Source organism: Neovison vison, chromosome 9 (assembly GCF_020171115.1).
Source record: "Neovison vison isolate M4711 chromosome 9, ASM_NN_V1, whole genome shotgun sequence".
Classification (NCBI taxonomy): domain Eukaryota; kingdom Metazoa; phylum Chordata; class Mammalia; order Carnivora; family Mustelidae; genus Neogale; species Neogale vison.
The window spans coordinates 88,190,919-88,211,587 of NC_058099.1; the positions used below are offsets into that span (position 1 = coordinate 88,190,919).

The 20,669-nt window shown below is 42.4% G+C and overlaps 1 protein-coding gene across 6 annotated transcripts in view; it reads right to left on the bottom strand.

Moving 5' to 3' along the window:
* The window catches only part of TMC1 (transmembrane channel like 1), a 385,033-nt gene that overhangs the window by 37,860 nt on the left and 326,504 nt on the right, over positions 1-20,669 (bottom strand). For 5 of the 6 annotated variants that reach the window (XM_044265894.1, XM_044265893.1, XM_044265895.1 and 2 more), the window contains 2 exons: positions 5,300-5,442; positions 1,595-1,739 (listed from right to left, as the gene is read on the bottom strand). In XM_044265894.1, coding sequence (XP_044121829.1) covers positions 1,595-1,739; positions 5,300-5,442 — 288 coding nt within the window. Of the gene's footprint in view, positions 1-796; positions 992-1,594; positions 1,740-5,299; positions 5,443-20,669 lie in introns of all 6 variants that reach the window. The other variant, XM_044265898.1, reaches the window with a different exon arrangement.

The following is a 20,669-nucleotide window of genomic DNA, read 5'->3' on the forward strand; positions in this document are numbered from 1 at the left end:
GCCAGGACATTTTATGAAAGGCAACAGGCCCTAGCAACAAGACACAGCGATTTCCTTATTCTCTACATCTGAATTTCCTTATTCTCTACATCTGCTCTCCTTCCTCTGACCTGCTCAATGGGCACATATCCTGAAGAAACATCACCATCAGACTGAATTCCAGGCAAAGAGCTGGCCTTCCTCATTTGACTATCTCTTGGAGGGGGAGGAAATAAGGCAAAGGGAGGAGAAGGCGGAAAGTGTGCAGTGTAACTGCTAGGGAGAAACAGAGAGAATCCCAGACTTGCCGAAAGCGGGGGAGGTAATCTGAATGTTTCCAGTGAGAGAAACATAGGAACCAAGGACTCTAACATTGCTGTTTCAAAGAATTAGGGCAGCAAGTGGATCTTTCAGTGACAGGTGCAGAATCTACAGAGAAAGAAACATAGAGTCATGGAAGTAGTGTTGGCTTTGAAATCAAGATTCCTGGGTTTTAACTCACTCTTCTCCATGGTTCTGTGACCTGAACACACCACCCCTCCTCCTGACATTCATTAACCGCATCTGTAAAATATACTGGTTGGATTATATGCATTCTAGTGTCTCTTTGAACCCTGGCTTTCCATAAAATCACAAAATGAGAGACAGGCAGTAGAAAGATCTGGAAATAAGGCTGGAATGGAGTGGAAAGTGTGTGACCGGACGGCGTGGGGTAGACAGGTAAAGGACGGCCTTAATTAACACTGCACCAGAGAAGCAAAACCACACGATTTCTAATGTCAGGTTCTAAGCACATAAAAAGCATGCAGAGACGAACTTCATTCTTCTCCCACCACCCAAGGGTGTCAGGATCTTGCTGTGCAAATTCCTGGGATCGCTTCACAGCCCAAAAGATGAGGTATCCACTCCCGCCAAGTGTTAGAAACACGAAGAAGTTAGCGAGAAACCTCAGGAATCTGATCAAGTGGACGTTTTCTTCTACTTGGGCTGCTCTTTCCTCTATGATTGCTTCCTGTACTCAAGCAAAACAGAAAAAAAAAAATGTATCTGAGCTACGAAAACTAGCATACACTCAGAAGCTATTTTTGCAAATGTCTAATGAGGAATGAAAATGTGCACTCTACCTGGGATTCCACAAACCAGGCGGATATCAGCAGCAAGTAAGAACGAGTGAGAGAAAGAAGGGAGAATTCTTATAAACTCTGATCTCAGATGAGGACGAACTTCTTTCTAGATTCTCTTCTGATAGTCTTTTTTTTTTTTTTTCTGAAGCTCCAAAATAATACCTAAGGGTCATTTTAAATATTGAGCCAGCTTATTCCTGTAAATAATTAGTAAGCCTTGTTCTATTATTGAGGCTATCTGATTTCTGATTATTAACGGCCTCCTGTTTCAAGCCAATGGCAGTATTTTTATTACCAAATTTAGAGAAGAAATCGTGCTGTCGTGTGTCCTATTTTCCAATCAAAATCAGAACCCTGCCCAGATCCTGGTAGGCAGAAATGATGAGTTAATCTTTAATTGTCAGGATACTTCGCTAGCTAAACTGTATGGAATGGCTCTGATTTTTGTCTTGGAAATCCAAAGGCACGGGTCTTGAAGTTGATGTGTTTACCTTAAAGTTCATGGTGATAGAATTGAATTTGTTGTCTGCTGTTTCCGGGTTGCCGATCAGGTAGTCCCAGCTCGTAAACATCTTCCAGCTGAAGTTGAATGTGTTGTCTTCACCACCCCCATCATCCCCGATATTTTTGGTCATCCTATAAAAACACAGGGTTTAATCCAGCCCCCTGGATCCACAAAGAAAGGGAAAGGGTAGGGAGTAGCAAAATAGTCCAATTACAGGCAGCCTGGAGAAGCCGTATCCTGAAAGCATGTATTTTCAAACGAAATTTGTTCTTAGGACCGGAAAATAAAAGTTGATCTTCAAATTTTGGTTTTAATTCTTTAAACTGTTCATTTTCCAGGCCTTTCGAGATTAAAAGACTATGAGGCATTGATGATTTTAACAATTAAACAGGTCCTACAAAAATATGTATTTTTAATTTGTTTTCCTCAACTGTTTTCTTAGCATCATACACTTGGTTCTTAACCTTTTGCAGGATAAGGCTCTCTTCAGAAATCTGACAAAAACCCATGGGTCCCTCCCCAGGGAAAAAAAAAAATATGTGTACACCCTTAAACTTCTAGGAAGCTTTAGCTTATTTCCAGACCCCAGGGCTGGTCAGGAAACTCCTGCATAGAAACCCCCACCAAGTATCTCTTCCCAAAGAACAGACTGAATGCATCAAATTTCTCCATACTTTACAACTCTTGAACAAAAATCAAAATTTTTATACAATGTTCATGCCAACTGGTTACATATATCCTAATCTACATATTTTAATATATAGAACTGATTAGAATATGTGTGTGTGTATGTATACACACACACATACTTTTTTTTTTTTTTTTTTTGCTTGGAGAGCTTAAAATGCATTTACTTACAGTTTATTTCAGTGGTTAAAGATCTATATTCCACTCACTCCACTTCCTTTCTTTTCCCCTTATCACTATAAATAGCAAAATTAAAATTTCATATGATACATATTATAAAATGATCCCATAAGGTTTTGGTTTTCTGAGTATTACAGTGCTATGGAACCAAAAAGGAAAGAAGAACCATGCCATAAAGCTGACATTATAGGTTGGCAGGCACCTCTGATGTGGCTTACATCCCCTACTATTAGCTTCACTCCTTATAGAGGTTTATATATTTTAAATGTGCAAAGTTATGAAAAAAATCACCAAAAATAATTATCCCTTACATCAGTCTATCACTTTGCCCTTTGAAATGGTGTCCGTACGTATCACCACGTTTTCCCTTTCTCAACAACTGAACAAAAAGTCAAGGGAGTTAATATTATTCTCTCCTTACAGATGGAGAAGCTAAGGGTTAGCATTATGAAGTGATTTGCTGGACACTTTCCAGGAGTTAACCACAGACGTAGGTCAAGGGCTAGGCTCTCTGACTTCACTTTGGTGTCCAAGCTAGGCCTGCATGAGATATGTTGAATCACATAAAATGCCTCTTTGTAGGTCAAAAGGGGTTGAAATCCAAGATTTCCACTGGTTTAATCGAGGGAGAAGATCACTTCATTCATATGCCACCATCCATTTCCGCACTCTCACTGAGCAAAGGGCAAGGTTTCGGGTCAAAATGGATGCTTGACAGATTGAAGTTTCGAATGGAGCTTCCCTGGCAAAATTGTGTGGCTGTAGACAGCCTCCCAGATAAGGGAGCATGAGCTGGGCAAGCCCAGAGCACCCAGCATGCAGGAACTGACGAGGAAGAGGGGAATTCTCAAAGAAGGAAGGAAAGACAAAGTGCAGGACCGTAGTACACTTCTGTTCGGAGGGAGCCCTGATACCTATTAAATGTTCCATGGACAGCTCTAGCCCTTGCCCACAGAGAGACAAAAATGCACATACCTATGAACATTCTTCTCTCTTCAAGGAGGCTATAGATCTGAACCACTGTGTCTATGAGACGCAAGCTCCCCGTATCTGTTGCTTTGTTGGGAGGTTGTAGAAAGCAATGGTTGCATTCATGCCTTTGCCTCAACTTCTTGCCTCGGACCTCAAGTTTACATCTCTGTTTACATGCTGGGGTTATTTGGTCATTTTATGGATGCATGTGAAAGGTTTTAATTATTCAAATAAGTGACTCCATAAATCCTAAGCCAACAGAGTCACTGTAATGTAGCCTCTGCTCAAAAGAAAGTCAGGAAGAGGAAGGGAATTGAAAGGGAGGTAGGAAGCAACTCTCTAGAAGCTCACAGGATGAGCCTGCTACACAAGGGGGAGAAAATTATGGCAAGGGCTACGCTATACGAAACAGCACATATTACACTCTAGAGAAAGGAGAAACTGCAGCAAATATTTGGCTGCAAAGGCTAACACCTAATACAAGGATAACATCTGCATAACATGAGGATGTAATATGTATATTATATTCTATACTGGCCACAACCACTGTTTTCTCCTTAGTTTACAGGCTGTTTCTTCAACTGAGCATCCTGGGGCAGGGATTTTATTTTGTTCACCATTAAATTCTCAGACACTAGACAGCCCTTCAGAACGCCCATAGCAATTGCCCATAGTAATTGCTCAATAAAGTTATTAAATAAATGAGTAAATATAGGAATTCTGGTTTTGGAAATCAAGTTAGCGCTTGACTGATAGACGGGCATCAAAACAATTCTCCCAAGACCTCTATAACATAACTGGCCCCTCTGATTTTAGTTTTGGCAAATCCGAAAGGTTCAAAGAGGAGAAACAGCAGAGACCGCAGAATATGGTAATACTTTACCAGGTAGACAGACAGATACCTTACATTTAGGATCCCGAATTACACTTGGACAGGGAGATGAATACTGTGGATGTGGGGTCTTGAAAACTAAATAGGACTGTGTCCTCTGGTGGAACCAGTTCGGCAGAGACAAAGCACAAATTATGTCACAGACTATTCCAAAGAGCTCCTGCTTGGGGTAACCTGGACCGTCGGGCAGAGGTCCTTTCCTGAGATGAAGCAAAAGGCCAGTTCACCTTGTTCACAGTCCAGTGGAAGGATCGGGACTCTCTCAAGTCTCTCCAGACTTCCATGCTAGCTCAGAGAACTGGCTCATGGATTATGGAGATTAGTCATAGCCCCAGATGCAGGTTTCTGCTGTGTCTTTAAACGGGTTGTTACACGTGCTTCCTCAGTTCTCTGAAGAAATTCTTCCCCATGCTCTAATAAATGTTCTTCCAGACAAACCATGATTCTGCAGTTGATGGTGATGGCCTTGTTGGGGGGGCATTCATTTTCTCTGTTGTACATGGTTGATTTTTTTTTTTTTCTTTTTGGTTGCATTACTGCTTTGGTTCTGTTTTGTTTTTTTAATGAGCACAGAATAACGGATTCTGCCCACTGAGCTGATTCTGCAACTTGCAAACGTCTCTGCACACAAAGGGGGGGCCAGCAGCTGTTTCCCCGCCTTGTTTGCAACATGGAGTCATACCTTGAAGTTCAAAAAGGTGTGTCTTCAAAATCGGTTTGAACACAAGAGAGGCGTGCAACCCAGTGAGATGATCTAAAGGCCTGAGCTTGTATTCAACCCTTTTGTTTGGGGAATGTCATAGTCTAACATTAGTGTTAGTATTAAAACCACATTTTATCTCTTACAGATTCAGTATCCTCTCGACATAAAATAGGATAAAAATTATATCCCATCCTTAAATTAATACTATTTGATTCCAGAAATCATGGTTCACTTCCCAAGAGGCCAGTGAAACTTACGCTTTAAGGACAACCAGAAAGCTGTAGCCAATGGACATGATCCCCACCAGAAAATAGGAGAGCGGCAGCCTGAAATTCATCCATCCAATTGTTCGTTTATTGTCATAATATCCATAAAAGAGGATGGAGTATTGCGCCAAGCCCTAAAATCCAACAACAAAGCCACTTAGCAGATGTTATAAAGAGCCACTCAAAGAAAAAAGATTAACTTTTAAGAGAAACAACAAAATGGCATTAATTTTCAAACTTGGGAGTTGAGTCCTATTGTTTTTGCTTCGTAGAGCAAATGTTTCAGCTGCCACATTGATTGGCAGCCTCTTGGTTTACTTGAAATTCAGGGACTTCAAAATGGGCCAAATTTTTAACCAAATATAGGCTTGCTCAGCTGTGGAGCCATCACCGTGAAATGCCCATTGATTGAAACATCAAAACACACTTCATGGTGTCATTAGATTTACAATTTTAAGAGCTTAACATTTGGGGAGGATCGGAAACGTGTTTCCTCAAAGTGTCAGGGCAAGTTTCCACTTCCCGTCACCTGAGCCACAGCTAGATTGCGTCTGCCGGAATCCCTGAGGCTGTGTGTCAGCTCACACTCAGCTCACTTTCGGCAAAGGTGAAAAGCAGGTGAGAGGTCAAGGGAACAGATCTGCACAACCTTGTGTGCATCAAGACTCTTAGAGCATTCCCCAGAGCAAGCGTGTTTATTCGTGCAATTACGTGCTCTTTCCTTAATATTATCTGCCAGATAATTAGAATTACCATCTCCCTAGCTATCTGATTAACCCTTTTTACATGGGGAACATTGGCATATTCTGATGCTCTTTCTTCTGCCATGGTCTTCATCTTTCTCTTCTCGAATTCACTGGTTTTCACTCTCAGCTTGGAAGCACATTTCTGTGTTACTACATTTCCACTGCCGCAGCTTCCCTCTGACTTCATCTCTCTGGCGGTAACTTGGAATTACTGTGTTTTGTGAAGTGAGACAATAACAACTTGCCAATGCGAGGCTTCCTCTGGAGATCAAGTGAGTCACCCTTGAATCTTAGAAAGCCCAGTTGGCTACCTTTAACATCATTTATGCACAGCCAGGGACTTTAAGGCCCACTTAAAGTGGGGAGGCAGGGTGGAAGAAGAGGAGAAAATCCCCCAGATGCTAATTCCCCAAAGGAAGATTTAAGAGAAGCAATGGAGAAAATTGCCTTAAATGGAGATCATGCCTAGCTCAAAACAGAGGCCAAAAAAGATCTGGAATAATTATTGCTTTGGAGATTTGCAGCAAGTTTGTGTTTTAATACTGTGTAAGAATTAGCAGGCAAAATCTCAGAAGAAAGGAAGAAAATCTCAGGAGAGCTCATGGGCTTGGAGTAGGGTCAGGATGGAATGAGTGGGATATAGGTAAAAATGGAAGCGCACCACACCTGCCTTTGCGGGGTTTTTTTTTTTCCAGCTCAAGAAAAAAGAAATCCTACCCAAAAGAAAAAGAAAAATCTGGGGCTAAAGAACTAGCAGAAACCTCAGACTGCGGAAGCACATGGGCTAATCTCGTGACCCAAAGAAGAAACCACATAGAGAGGGACTGGCCAACTACCCAAGACCCAGCAGTCATCCCCGGAGAATAATCACTGGAGGATCTCCCTCAAGCAGTTCAATGACATCTTCTTGTTTCACATTCATCTAGTTTAAAACTCTGCTTCCTCTCAGGTATCGTAAATCCAGTCTCCTCCACCCGTCCCAAACCTTCAGGCTGGCCTTCCTGTCCCAGAGCAACAATAAGAGAGCCTCGTTAGGACAGGCACTTGCCTCTTGTCCATTTTAAAGATATCCTAAAGTATTTATTTTTTTTTTTTGCCCATGAGGACAACACATATCATTTTCTAAACTCCTCTATTTTCCCTGCAAATGACCCTTACTTCATTTCCTTGCTGTTATCCCCATGCTTGGTGACAAGGCAATAGCATCCATCAATACATTTGGTTGAACGTTTAGCATTTGCCAAACACGTTCCCTCAGCTCACAGGATCCCTACCAGAACCCTCTGAGGTTGCTTCTGTTAGGGGCAAGGGGTCTTCCTCCACTCTTGGTGCTGCCTTCCGTGAGGGCAAGACCCACAAATGTAACACTCGCAGCTTCTCCCCACTTTCTCACGCTGTCCCCTCACGCTAATCTGACAGCAGAGCATGGAAGAAGAAATGGGGATGATGCAGGCCACCTCTCTTCTCTATCCTGCGACAGCACACGCTATGCCCTACCCCTGGAGGGAGCATTCTTTCCTGGGCTGGGGCTGCTGTGTAGGAAGTTCTGGCTGTGAAGTGCACGTGCCCACAGAAAGATGCCACATTTTTTCATATCAGCTTTAACAATAATACAGACAACATGTCGACCTCCATCTGTCTAACGCTTTGTCTTATTTCTGATCAGCTCACAACCTGGTTAAACAAGGTAGTGGGTGTTATCTACCATGATTCCCCCAGCCAGCAAAGACTCAACAGCCCTATTCCTACTTTGCACATAAAGAAACGGATCTTTAGAGAGGTTAAGTGCATGCTCACATAGCCGGCAAGTGACAGTCTGAACTTGAACTGGGTTTGTCTGATTCAAATCCATGTTCTTTATAACTCTACAAGCTCTACTGCTTCTCCTATGCTTTGCTTTTCACCCTTTATGTCATGCTAGAACCATTCCTTCCCAGTGAAACAAAGACACAAGAAACCCTCCCAACCTGGTGCGGTCTTTTGACCTATGCCCCTGGATTAATCCATGGTGGTACCAGGACCTCTTGAGAAGGACCTGAACACCCCTTCTGAAGATTCCAAAAGGCCTCACCTCCACATACTTAAACATTACAATCAGATGTCACTTTCTAGTGTATAATGGCAGCACCGGCATTACGAGACACCTCCAACACAACAGGAAAGGAGAAAGTAGATAGACAACAAGCATCTGGTGAACTTGTTAGGTTAGCACAATAGCTACTGGGCCAGATGGCTCATCTGGTATGTGTACCATTCAATGCTTGGCACTTCATAAATATTAGATGGCAACCCAAAGGGATAAGGTTCGTTTTGGGGGGGAATCCTGATGATTTCACAAAGGTTTCTTCAGTTTGCCTACAACTCCATGTGCCATCAAGCGTGTAAATAAAAGAGGCACTACTGAGAACACAACTTTAAAAAAGCTTTATCCAATTCATCTTAGTAGCATACTGAAGGGTGACTTGAAACAGCCCTCCCCTTCCACCCCATGGGCCCCCCCCACTCCACACATCTTTCCCTTTCCCTTAAAACTCCAACAGCAGACATCTGGAAGTGACTAAAATAGCAATGACTCCTAGCCTAGCCAAAGTTCTATTCAGTTTCCATGTCAGCGCACACGGCTTTCCCTGTGGGAGCACTCTCCCCCCACCAAAATCTGTGACAGAAAAGCCATAGTCAGAGCCAAGTTTCAAATGAGCATGAAACATTCCCATCCAACCCTGGGTTCCATGCTTGCACACTGTCTATTAAGAGTCTCGTTTCTGTCTAAGTGCTGTAGCTGGTCTTCGTTCAGTCACCAACACGTTTCCCCCAGAAAGAGAATGTTGTGATGATGTTGCTAGGAATCAACTCGTGTATTTGTTGGGCTAAATAACTTTTTATTGAGAATTGACTATTTGCCAAACATGATGCGTAGAGGGAGTGAGATCCCGGATGGCTGAGGCGCCTGCAAAACATCCTCTTCATGACTATCTGTCACCTGAAATTATATTAGAACTCCACCCCTTTGGCATCTCTCATGATGGCAAATAGGTCGTCACTGAGAAACACGACATTCCATCCCCAGGATGGTAAATGAGTTTCAGCACGCTTAGCAACTCTTTTCAGTTTGTAGTAACTGCCAGACCACGGTTTTGGGTGGGTGGGGGACCTTGAAATCAAAACTAGTGGGAGGAAAAGAAGGTGTAATTTCTGACCATGCCTGCCGAGGGCATATGAAGGGAGGGGGCACCACACCATGGCCTACATTCCTACCCTTCTCTGTACCATTACCAGTCATTTATATCTAGTGTTAAAGAAAGTTGCAAGTCTAGATGTAAGATAGGACGTGACATCACTTAATATCTCATAAAGCAGACAGAAGTTAGGAGTGAGAAGGCTAAAAAATACCCCACCACAAACCTCAGCTAACTCACAAGGACGGCAGCCAGCCCAGCACCTACGTGTACGCGCTGAGATCCTGCCCGTGACTGCCTTCTTTCCTTCCGCCCAGACTCCCCAAGCTTCCACCTCAAGCTCTGCTCACCTCCCTTTGCCTTTCTTTTTCACTGCAACCCAGATCCGGGAGTGTGAAACGGACACTCTATGGCTCTGAGCTGGGGGCATGTAGATTACAGAGAGGAAGCTAGGCTGAGTCTTGCAGAACTTCTGGCTTTCAATACTTGGAATTAACTACCTGTCTACAGACTGTAGCCCTGAACTCCCACCCTCAAAAAGCTGTGAAGTCCACAGTTGCTTCTAGTGCCCATCCTTAGATCAGCACCCTCGTCTCTTGGCCGCCTTCCTGGAGAACTCACAATGTTGGTGCCCTGTTCCCCTCTCTGGCTTGTGGATACCATGCCCTCTCTGCCAGGGCTCCCTCTTCTCTCTTGTCCCTCCAAGAAATGGACATTTTCATGACTTAAGTGCCCATGAATAGGCATTTAAGGAAAGAAATGCTTATTAAACATCTACCACATGCCAGGCATTGTGCAAGTGCTTTACACACTCAACTTTATTTACTTTTTATTTACCAACCAGCTAGTTAGTTGTTAATACTACTATTTTACGCATGACAGTTAGGAAGATCAGAGTGGTTATCTTACTAAAGTGGTGTGTATTACCTTACAGGTTAAGCAGACTGAGGTCTGTCTAAATCCCATGATGGAGTCCTTCTCATTATGTGACACTGCATTTTAAACTGTGTGGGCTTCCATAAAGAGCATTTCCATTTGTCCTTTCTGTGCCATGGTCCACAACTGACACTAACGTTGGGAATTCTAGCTAATATGCCCAGGGCCCGATACATATCTTATTTCACTTGGCTATCCCACAGAAACCCTGAACTCAAGAAGCTCTCCCAAGCCTCCTCCTTCTTCCTCTCTCAGGGCATAACACCAAACCTATCTGTCATCTCAGTCAGTAACCTGGGTGTTTCATGATCTTCCCACCTTCTCCTGTAAGTCACCTGCAGTTACTAGTGGAATCCTGTAGTTTTTGTCTCACGATCCTATGGGACTCTGATCCCTTCTCTGTACACCACAGCCCTTCACAGCCCTCTCGTCCTCCATCTTACACCAAATCCAACCAAGTCCATCTCATATTCACACAGAACCTTCTGAAGGGAAAACGACCACATGTCCAGCCTATTTGACAACTTTCTGTGCTCCCCACTGCCTATAGAATAAAAGTCTGACTCCTTCACAAAATGAATGAAACTGTCCTCCTTGAGGACACCCAAGGAGGTGTCCAAACACTAAATGCCAAACACTAAACCCCAGCTTTGCTGAATTACTCAAGGGTATTGAGTGTATGACACCGTTTCCTGCCCCCGTGCCTTGGTGCATGCAGGTTCCTCTGCTCGGAATGCTGTTCCCAGCAATCCTCCCCATTCCAGAATCCAGTTTATTCCTACTCTTCCTTTAAAACCAATTCAAACTACCTCTGTAAATCCTTTACTGACCCCTAGACCAGAGCTCCTTGTTACTGGGAAATGGTTATTTCCTCCAGGTGCACAGAGCTCCACCTCATGAAATACTCCCCAGGCCCCCACTATGCCTCTACTCACTCCCCCCAGGAAAGGCAGAGGGACTTCTCAGATCCATACTTTTGGAATGAATTAGCTATAGTTGCCTAGCCCAAATATAACTTTCTTCCTGTAGGAAATAAGCTTTCCCAGGATAAGATGGACCAATTTGGAGTCCCATATTAGCAGGCCCATTTGGCTAAGACTCTCAGATTAGTTCTCCCATTGGGCCCCCACTAGTAATGAATGTGAAATTTTGGTGCCCATCTGCCTCCCCTTTCAAACAAATCATTCATAATTCAAATGGAAAACAGAGTTACAGCTTTACTGGGCCCCCTCAGGTCTCCAGTAAGCTGAACTCCAGTAAAGTGTCACACAGAACCCTCCCTCCCTGATGCCTCCATGTGCCTAGGACACATATCTGTTAGCTTGAGGTTGTCCCATCATACGCCAATTGTTTGTTTGCACATCCAATTAAACCAAAAGGTCCTTGTGGGCAGGGAAAAAATATTAGTTATCTTTGCATTCCCAGCATCTCACACTCAATTTATGTTTGTGGAATGACTGAATGAACAGAAAAATTGCTTCTGGTGGTCATTAGCAATCCTCAGTGAGATTAAGCTCTTTCAAATTATCATCTAAACCACCTTTTTCCTGTTTTTCTTCTCCCTGCTACCCATTTTAATAAAAGAGAGTAAATCATTCAAGACAGTAACATGATGATAACAATCTTATGTTGGGATTTAATGAATCAAAACACCAAGATAGTGTCTGAGAAACACTAATGCTGCCAAAACTCCTTAATTTTTTTCTACTAATTGCCAAAAACTCTTAGAAAATAAGAAATTCTCAGTATTATAAAATGAGCTTCTACATATAGGTTATTCCCAAATGGGAAGAATGGTCTTTTGTTTCACAAGGTGGAGATTAAAAGCATTGTTATTATGGGGTTTTGTTGTTTAATTGACTACTGGTCTTCTACGTCTGTCTACTAGTTCTGTAAAGTAATGAAAAATGAAGCATCATAAATTCATATATGTGAAGAGATGTACCTGGTTATATGGATATAGCCCATACTGGGAATTACCTTACCATTTTATCTATTTTAAAAGGGATTTTTGAATAAATGAAAATACAAAAAAAAAGTGGATAAAATAAACTATTTGAAAAAAAATGAAGTTCAGAAAATTTCAATCCTACATGAGCAGCAGCATATATTTTCTTTCAAACATTTAAGATCAATGAACGTAATTAATTTCAAGTACAATGTATAAACGGAGGTCCATGATGCTGGAATGTGGGACAGAGTTTTTAATGAATTGTTTTCAAGTGTTTGCAACTTTAAATAATCTATTGTCACAGCAGACATATCAGAGTCAAAATCTGGTGCCATTTGTTTGTTGGGATATGGGGTAATTTAATAGACTGTGAAGTTCTAATCTGACTTGATGGCTCAGCCTTTAATCTATTAGCTTGGCAGCTAATATTTACATATCAGCAAATTCCTACCAGGCAAACTGAGCTCTTCCAAAAAAGTCTTAGTCTCTCCGCTTTCTGATACTTATCGACATGTGATGCTCCCACATATCGATAGACTCTTCCTTGATGTCCTCACATCCAATTTCCTCCTCTCTGTTTCATTGACCTTTTTAAGTTCCAAGTTTGATATTGTCGCTACGCACCCACCACTCGCCTGAATTACTTTCACCTGCTCTAAGAAAAAAAGAGTCAGGGCCCAGATTCCAGAGGGCCCCCTATGTCTTGATACCACTGTAAGGCCATCCACCCCGATGCCCCTTTATCTAGTTTCAATAACCTCCAGTCAGTGCCTTGAGTAGGTCAACCTTCTCCCATGACAGGGCCTCTGACTTGCTAGGCTCGTTTTCTAGAATGCCTCTCCTCTCTCTCAAATTGGGAGCTGAGACTGATTCCTCAGAGCTGAACTCAAATCCTACATTCTCAGAAGAATTTCTGCTCTCCTCTACCTCCCTCTCTTAGGCTGCACACCAGGTCTCTCTGCTACACGTTCTCTTGATACTGTTTACCTTTCTTCTGTGGTACTTGGCACAGTCCTGGTTACATTTATTTTTGTGGTTATTTGATTGCTCTGCTAGACTTTCAGTGTCGGAGGGCAGAGACCTTGTTGGGTTTTGCTCACCTTTGCTTGGCATCTGCCACACTGCCTGGCATCTGACAAACGCAGAGTGAGTGTTCACTAAATTAATGAACGGAAGACTTGGTTCTGTGATTGCATCCAAAGAAGGGATGCTGTTTTTGTGTTGCAAGTGTGACATCGGGATCACAGGCACCCTAAAGTCTGGCAAAAAGAAAAAGGTCTGCTTTGGTTTGGCCAGGTGCAGCTTGAGGGAGATGGTGAAAACCGGAAGTGGTGGCTGAATTAAAGAAAGCATGGATGGACATGAAGACCCTAAGGGACCAGTGTCACCAGTCTACAGAATAAAAGGACACCAAGAAAGCTAAAAGCAGACCCAAGGATCTCTTCTGCCACAAGCTATCGACTTGTAGGAGCAGCAGAGTAAGAGGCCTATGAGTGAGGGCGGAATTTGAGATGCCGCTTCTCTTAATCAGACCTAACAAGCCTATGACACCACAGATACCTGTACCGGACACTGAGGAAGTAAAGCAAATATGGGAACCAAGGACGAAGAGCCTTTGGATGCCACCAGTCCCAGCACCACATGCCTGAGCAGCACCCACCCTGTTCAGTGAAGTCTTCTAGGGAGTCTCACTACAGATACAGAGAAGATGCTTACCCCTTCCAATCACAGGATCTCTATTCCAGGCAAGAGCCATATGTCTGGGTAGGACTTGGTAATCTACGGGCTTAGCTTTGTCCCCAAGAGGCTTAGCAGTCTGGCTTGGGGTCATACTTTTGCTGTAACCCGAAGTTTGTTTATCGGGGCACCTGGGTGGTTCAGTGGGTTAAAGCCTCTGCCTTCAGCTCAGGTCATGATCCCAGGGTCCTGGGATCAAGCCCCACATTAGGCTCTCTGCTCCGCGGAGAGCCTGCTTCCTCCTCTCTCTCTGCCTGCCTCTCTGCCTACTGGTGAGCTCTGTCAAATAAATAAATAAAATCTTTAAAAAAAAAAAAAGATTTTTTATCATCTAGCGTTCAGTCTCCGCCAAGCTGGCCCTAAGTGAGGCTGAGACAATGCCGGAAACACAGAGGTCATGCTGGTTACTGGAAGCTTGCTGAAACAAAGTCAGAGCAGCACAGCACATCAGTAACAGTTCTGATCTAAAGTAGAGAAACCAAGTCACATTGTCAGAGCCTGGAACACACAGGTGTGCTGCCCAGAGAGCATTCAGGACGCGGCCTCTAGATGCCACCACTTTGGATCAAGCAGTTGGAACACAACGTGCTGCTCCTGAGACCACATCCTCCCAGATGGCCCCTGAGCCAGAATGATGAGAAATACTAGAGCCAGTGATACGGGATTTCTCCAATGGACATACTTTGCTTGGAGATTCACCATTTGACTGGCCAAGCCCTTTTCCAGAACGTACTGCGGACTGAAATCCTCCCTTCACAGGAATGAGGCTAGCTTTGCCAACTGGAGACTCTTCCCACCTACTCGTGCTCCCTTCTCCCCACTCTTGTTGGTAGATACTGTCCCCCAAAACATATCCTGTAGCTAATATTGTCTTGATGTCCATTTCTTAGGAAACCCAAAATGAAGGGTATTTGCCCCTTCAAAGTACTCTGTGCACTGAGGATGGTAATATAAATTGGTGTAGTCACTACAGAAAATGGTAGGGAGGGTCCTCAAATAATTAAAAATAAAAATACCATATGGTCCAGTAATTCCACAGATGGGTATTATTCTGAAGAAAATGAAAAAGTAACTTGAAAATATATTTGTACCCCTATGTCACTGCGGCATTATTTATAATAGCCAAGATATGGAAGCAATCTAAGTGTCTGTCAATGGATGAATGGATTAAAAAAAAAAGTGGGGTGTGTGTGGGTGTGGGTGTGGGTGTGGGGGGGGTGTATAATGCAATATTATTCAGCCATAAAAAGGAAGGAAATCTGGTAGCAGTATGGATGGACCCTGGGCATTATGCTAAGTAAAATAAGTCAGACAGAGAAAGACAAAGGATGTGTAATCTCACCTGTACGTAGAATCTTAAAAAAAAAAAAAAAAAAAAAGGAAAAGAAAAAGAAAAAAGAAAAGCACAAGCTCATAGATACAGAGAACAGACTAGTGGTTGCCAGAGGCAGAAGGTGGGGGATGGGCACAATGAGTGAAGGAGGTAATAAGGTACAGCTTTCCAGCTATAAAATAAACAAGTCATGGGGATGCAATGTAGAACATGGAGCCTACAGTTACTAATTCTGTACTGCATATTTGAAAACTGCTAATACAGTAAATCTTAAAAGTTCTCATCACAAGAAGAATTCTGTAGCTGTGTGTGTCGACAGATGTTAACCAGTCTTATTGTGGAGATCATTTCATGATATATACAAATATTGGATCATTATGCTGTACACCTGAAACTAATATAATGCTGTATGTCAATTACACCTCCGTAAAAACGGGGGTACTCCCTGAAATAAAGATGCATTTGAACTACTGAAATACCCCTTAAAAAAGAGGTTATTCCATATGTATATCACAAAAAATATCTCTTCTAAATGTGGCCAGTACAATATGAGATGAAGGAACTTCAGAGAACTGACATATGTCTGCGAGGACACATTGTCGCTCTGGAAGATTTATTATTTAGAAGAACAGTTGCTGCAGACAAAATCAGGAAGGAAGCTGCTGTTTGAAAACATTCGGAATGTCTGCGGCCGTTTCCTCTGAGGACAGACTTCAAGGACCATATACGGCGCAAGTGAGCAGGGCAGAAAGAATCAGCTTGGGGTGTGTTAGAAGTAAACCTTCAACGTGACATTAAAATCAGCCCCATTTTACCTTGAATGTCAGTACCTCCTTTAATTACCTGTGCTGTGTTTGGCAAACTGATCAACCTCTCTGGGTCCAAATTCCCTCAACTATAAAAAGATTACTGGGGCTCCTGGATGGCTCAATTGGTTAAGCCTCTGCCTTTGGCTCAGGTCATGATCCTGGGGTCCTGGGATGGAGCCCCGCATTGGCCTTCCTGCTCAGTGGGGAGCCTCCTTCTCCCTCTCCCTTTGCTCCTCCCCCAGCTTGTGTGCATACACTCTCTCTCTGTCAAATAAATAAAATCTAAAATAATTTAAAAAAAATTTTTAAATAATTTAAAAATTTAGAATATTTTTAAAAAATTTAAAAAATAAAAGATTATTTTTTTAAAGATTTTATTTATTTATTTGAGAGAGAGAAAGAAGGTGAGGATGTATGGGAACACAGGGAGAGGGATAAGCAGACCCTGTGCTGAGTGTGGAGCCCAACGCAGGGCCCATTCTGGGACCCCAATATCATGACTTCAGCAGAAATCAAGAGCCGGATGTGCAACCAACTGAGCCACCCCGGCACCCCTATAAGAAGATTATTGATCTTCACGGGGTGCCTGGGTGGCTCAGTGGGTTAAAGCCTCTGCCTTTGGCTCAGGTCATGATCCCAGGGTCCTGGGATTGAGGCCCGAATCAAGCTCTCTACTCAGCAGGGAGCCTGCTTCCCTCCTCTCTCTCTGCCTGCCTCTCTGCCCACTTGCAATCTCTGTGAAATAAATAAATAAAATCTTTAAAAAAAAAAAAAACTAAACAGCCTATAGGATGTTTAAAAAAAATTATTGATCTTCATTCTGAAGGGTTGCTATGAAGATGAAATGTAATGTATGTGCCTACTTAACATGATAGGTGTCCTCTTCTGTCCCTTCTAGGGCTTCCTCCCACCAACATCTATGCTGACTGACAGAAAAGGGGAGGCAAAGTTCACTCACCATTTATCCACGTGCAATGTACAAGATGTTCACAAGCTGGAAAACTGAGTGCATTTCCCTTTATTCACAACTCAAATCTTTACCCAAATGATCTCACCGTCTGATGTCAGCTCAGGCTGCTTCCAAATACCACCTCAGCTCCTCCCTCTCGCTCACAAGAACATCAAAACCATAGCCTTTTTCTCTTTATCATTCATACGTCATTTTGTGTCTCCAAGTACTTGCCAATGAAGACATCCTCTTCTTCTAACCTGAACCTGTTCTTCCAATTCTACTACTTCGAATAATACCATCTCTGCCAATTCAATTCACAGCACACATACTAGACAATCTCCCTATTTACTATTTTAATGAACTATGTTCTCCTCCAGATTAGTAAGCCCCATCAGGAGGTACTCAAAAACAGGATCAAAAATAGGGTCCTTGGTAGATCGTGACTTTGAGCGGCCATAAGACTGGCTAACCTAGTCAATATCAAATGCCATTTGTCTATTAATTAAAGGGAATTTTGATGAGTTATGACATGTGGGGTTTTTTAAGATTTTATTTATCCATTTGAGAGCGAGAGAAAGAGCAAGCACAAGTTGGTGCAGAGGGAGAAGCAGACTCCCCACTGAGCAGGGAGCCCAATGCAGGGCTTGATCCCAAGACCCTGGGATCATGACCTGAGCTGAAGGCAGACGCTTAACGGACTGAGCCACCCGGGTGCCCCAAGTTGTGACATGTGTTTACAAATGACAGAGCACTGAGCTCCAGAGAGATACTTTGGGAGCTGTGGGAGCTGTTCAGAGAGAAGTCCCGAGTCTCCAAGAGGAGACTCCACCTCCCAGCCTCCAACTCAAAGGTTTTCGGACCCTTCACATCATATAAGCTCCTCTGCCACAAGAGGTCATGCTTGCATCTCTTTCACAGTGTTCTATAAATCCTTTCCTGCTTCTCTTCACCTACATCTATACGGCATTGCTTAGCTGAGCCAGTGTGTGAACCTTCTTGGATGCAACAAACCAACCCATGGTTTAATTAGACTGTTCGGGCACTTGTTAGCTCTGCCCCAGGCCTGAAACATGTCTTTTCCCCTGGCATCTCTGACTCTTCGGAAGTGCAGAATTCTGTTTTTAGGGAGTTCAAGGATACCCAGTAAATGATTTCTTCCATGATGCCACAATAGAATTCTGTGCTGTCCGGTTAGATCATCTTACAATACAGGGTGGGCACCTCTATGAGGTCATTGTTCAGAGGACCAAGTAAAGACCTTGGGCAAGAGTAAATACTGAACCTACCATCATTCTACTTGAGAAGCTAATTTGTAAATTGTGTGTTTATTATGAAAGGTGAAGATTGGATCTGTTTCAACTCCTTCTCCCCACTGAGATAGCTATGGCATTGAAGGGAGTCGGTCTCTGTTCTGGAAACAGTCAGTGAGAATGCTGTTGGAAATCAATGCAACAAAATTATTGATAGAATACTAGGCATAGAAAGAATACTAGATTAGGAGCCACTTGATAGCTATAAGACCCTGAACGTGCTTCTGGGACTCAAAACTTCCCTCATTTTATAATGTGAAACATGGGATGGAAGAGCTCTAAAAGCAATCCTATCTCTAAAAATCTCTTATTTTATGATCCATGCCAAATAATTGAGTGGTTATAGTATGCAGAAAAATTAAGAAATGCTATAAATGAATAATACCACATTAATGACTTTCTTATTTTTTTCTTGACCACTTATATTCTCTTATTGCTTTAGAACTGTCTTTAGGCAGGCCTGGAAATATGAAGGAAAATGAGTATCACAGACTACTCCAGTTCCTGCCTTCCTCTATCCACCTGCAAGTAGTTCACCAAACTGAACACGAGAGAGCTCTCAAAAGCAGTCATAAAATCCTGGTAAGCCCGTTCATTGCCCAAGCCCTCTCTCCTGGCTTCCTCCTGTATCCACCTGTGAGAGCCTCTGGTTTGCCCCTAGAGCCACCTTCCTCTTTGCTTTCCTCAGCGGACTAATATCTCTCAAATCCCTAACGGACTGTGCCCCCCAACGTTTTTATTTCGGTTAGTTGACAAGTTTCTAAGTGCTTAAACCTCATTAAATAAATATTTACAAATAAATAAATAAATGCATAAAACTTTTGTCCATTCTTTCAGTTCTTCTTTTCTCTAGTTTGATTCAAACATCAGAAAATGCCAATGATATTATTAGTTCTTGTTCTTATTAACCAGACTGGAAGTTTATTACCTTGCTAATAAGAAGTGAATGAGATGTAAAAGCAGTTTCCGGTGAGCGTTGGTAAAAAATTATTTGAAATTTAGAGAGAGGGGAGGGAGGGAAAGAGAGAGATGGATGGGGGATAATAGAAAGGAAAGATAAAAGAGAAGTAAAATCTAACTCAGAGGTCATATCCTTCACAAATCCTAGACATTTGCAGGCAAAATTAACAACCCCTAACTCAGGGCTCCCCTGTGTCTTTTTCTTTTTGTCTATTTTGCTAACGTACCATATAACGTGTGGTATTCTAGTTGACTATCTTCTACCATCATGAGTGCCTTGAGGTCAAGGATCATGTCACCTGTATCTTTGTAAAACCAGTGCATGTTTATATTCAATAAACAAAGGTTGAATTGAAATGAAAAGTGAACTAACAGGGATGACTCGAGATTCCAAGTGCCACAAAGAGGAGGCTGACATCATGCCTTCTGCCCATTCTCTAGCTTGCCTGGCTTAGTCAGAGACTGGGAACCTTTCCTCAAGTTTACATTTTCTGGAACTGTTCACATAAATTAATTTCTCTGGCTCCTATCTCAAGGCTCTACAAATCCTCCTCTTACTCAGTATTGTCAGTCAATAAGATTCATGAAGCCTCTGGTTGAGTATCATATAAGGGCTTCAAAGAACGTGTAACGTATATAGGATCCCCTCTTTAGGAAGCTCACAATTTAGGGGGCTTGAGGGTAGAAATCAAAACATCTGTGAAATAAACCTATCAATACTATGGCCATGAAGAGTGTTTATTAGTTTTTCTCTTCTTCTTTTATTCCCCAGGCTTCATAAAATCTTATTCTCATTTGCGACTCTGCAAAAATTCCTTGAATTATCAATTCCCCCATTCCTACCTTGCTACTTTCTTATCCTCAACACTTTCAAACATCTCTGATCTGGTTGCTATTTTGAAAGAGAATGTGTGGAACTGAGGAGCTGCCACAGACTTGAATCAGACTCCGAAATAATTTTTCAATGGGCAAAAATGAGTCTCTGCCGTAACAATAATCCCCACGCAGGGCAGCTCAAAGAGTACTACTATCCTTGTACTACAATCAAGTAATGTTCATATGGGTACCACAAGCAAGTGTACTCATTTTAGTATCATTTAGAAGTTAGAATCCAGTACTATTTAGTATTTAATATCTAGCTTTATGTATTGAATAATTACTGAATAGTACTAACTATTCAGTAATACTAAATTGATTTGTTTAGGAAACAAAGAGGTTAATACAAAATGTTAAAGCTCTAATTCCCTAAGAATCCTACAAGATTTTTCAAAAGGCACATTTGCAAACTCTCCCTTTGTTTTTTTTTCCAAAGCCAGAGATAAAGGTATTTGTTTCAAGACTCTGATCTTTGAGTTCACCTTCATTCAGTCTATATTCCCATTTAATTATGTTATCATATTCTTAAGCCAATCCTTTCTTATCCCATCCCTCACTCCCTTCCTTCCTTCCCT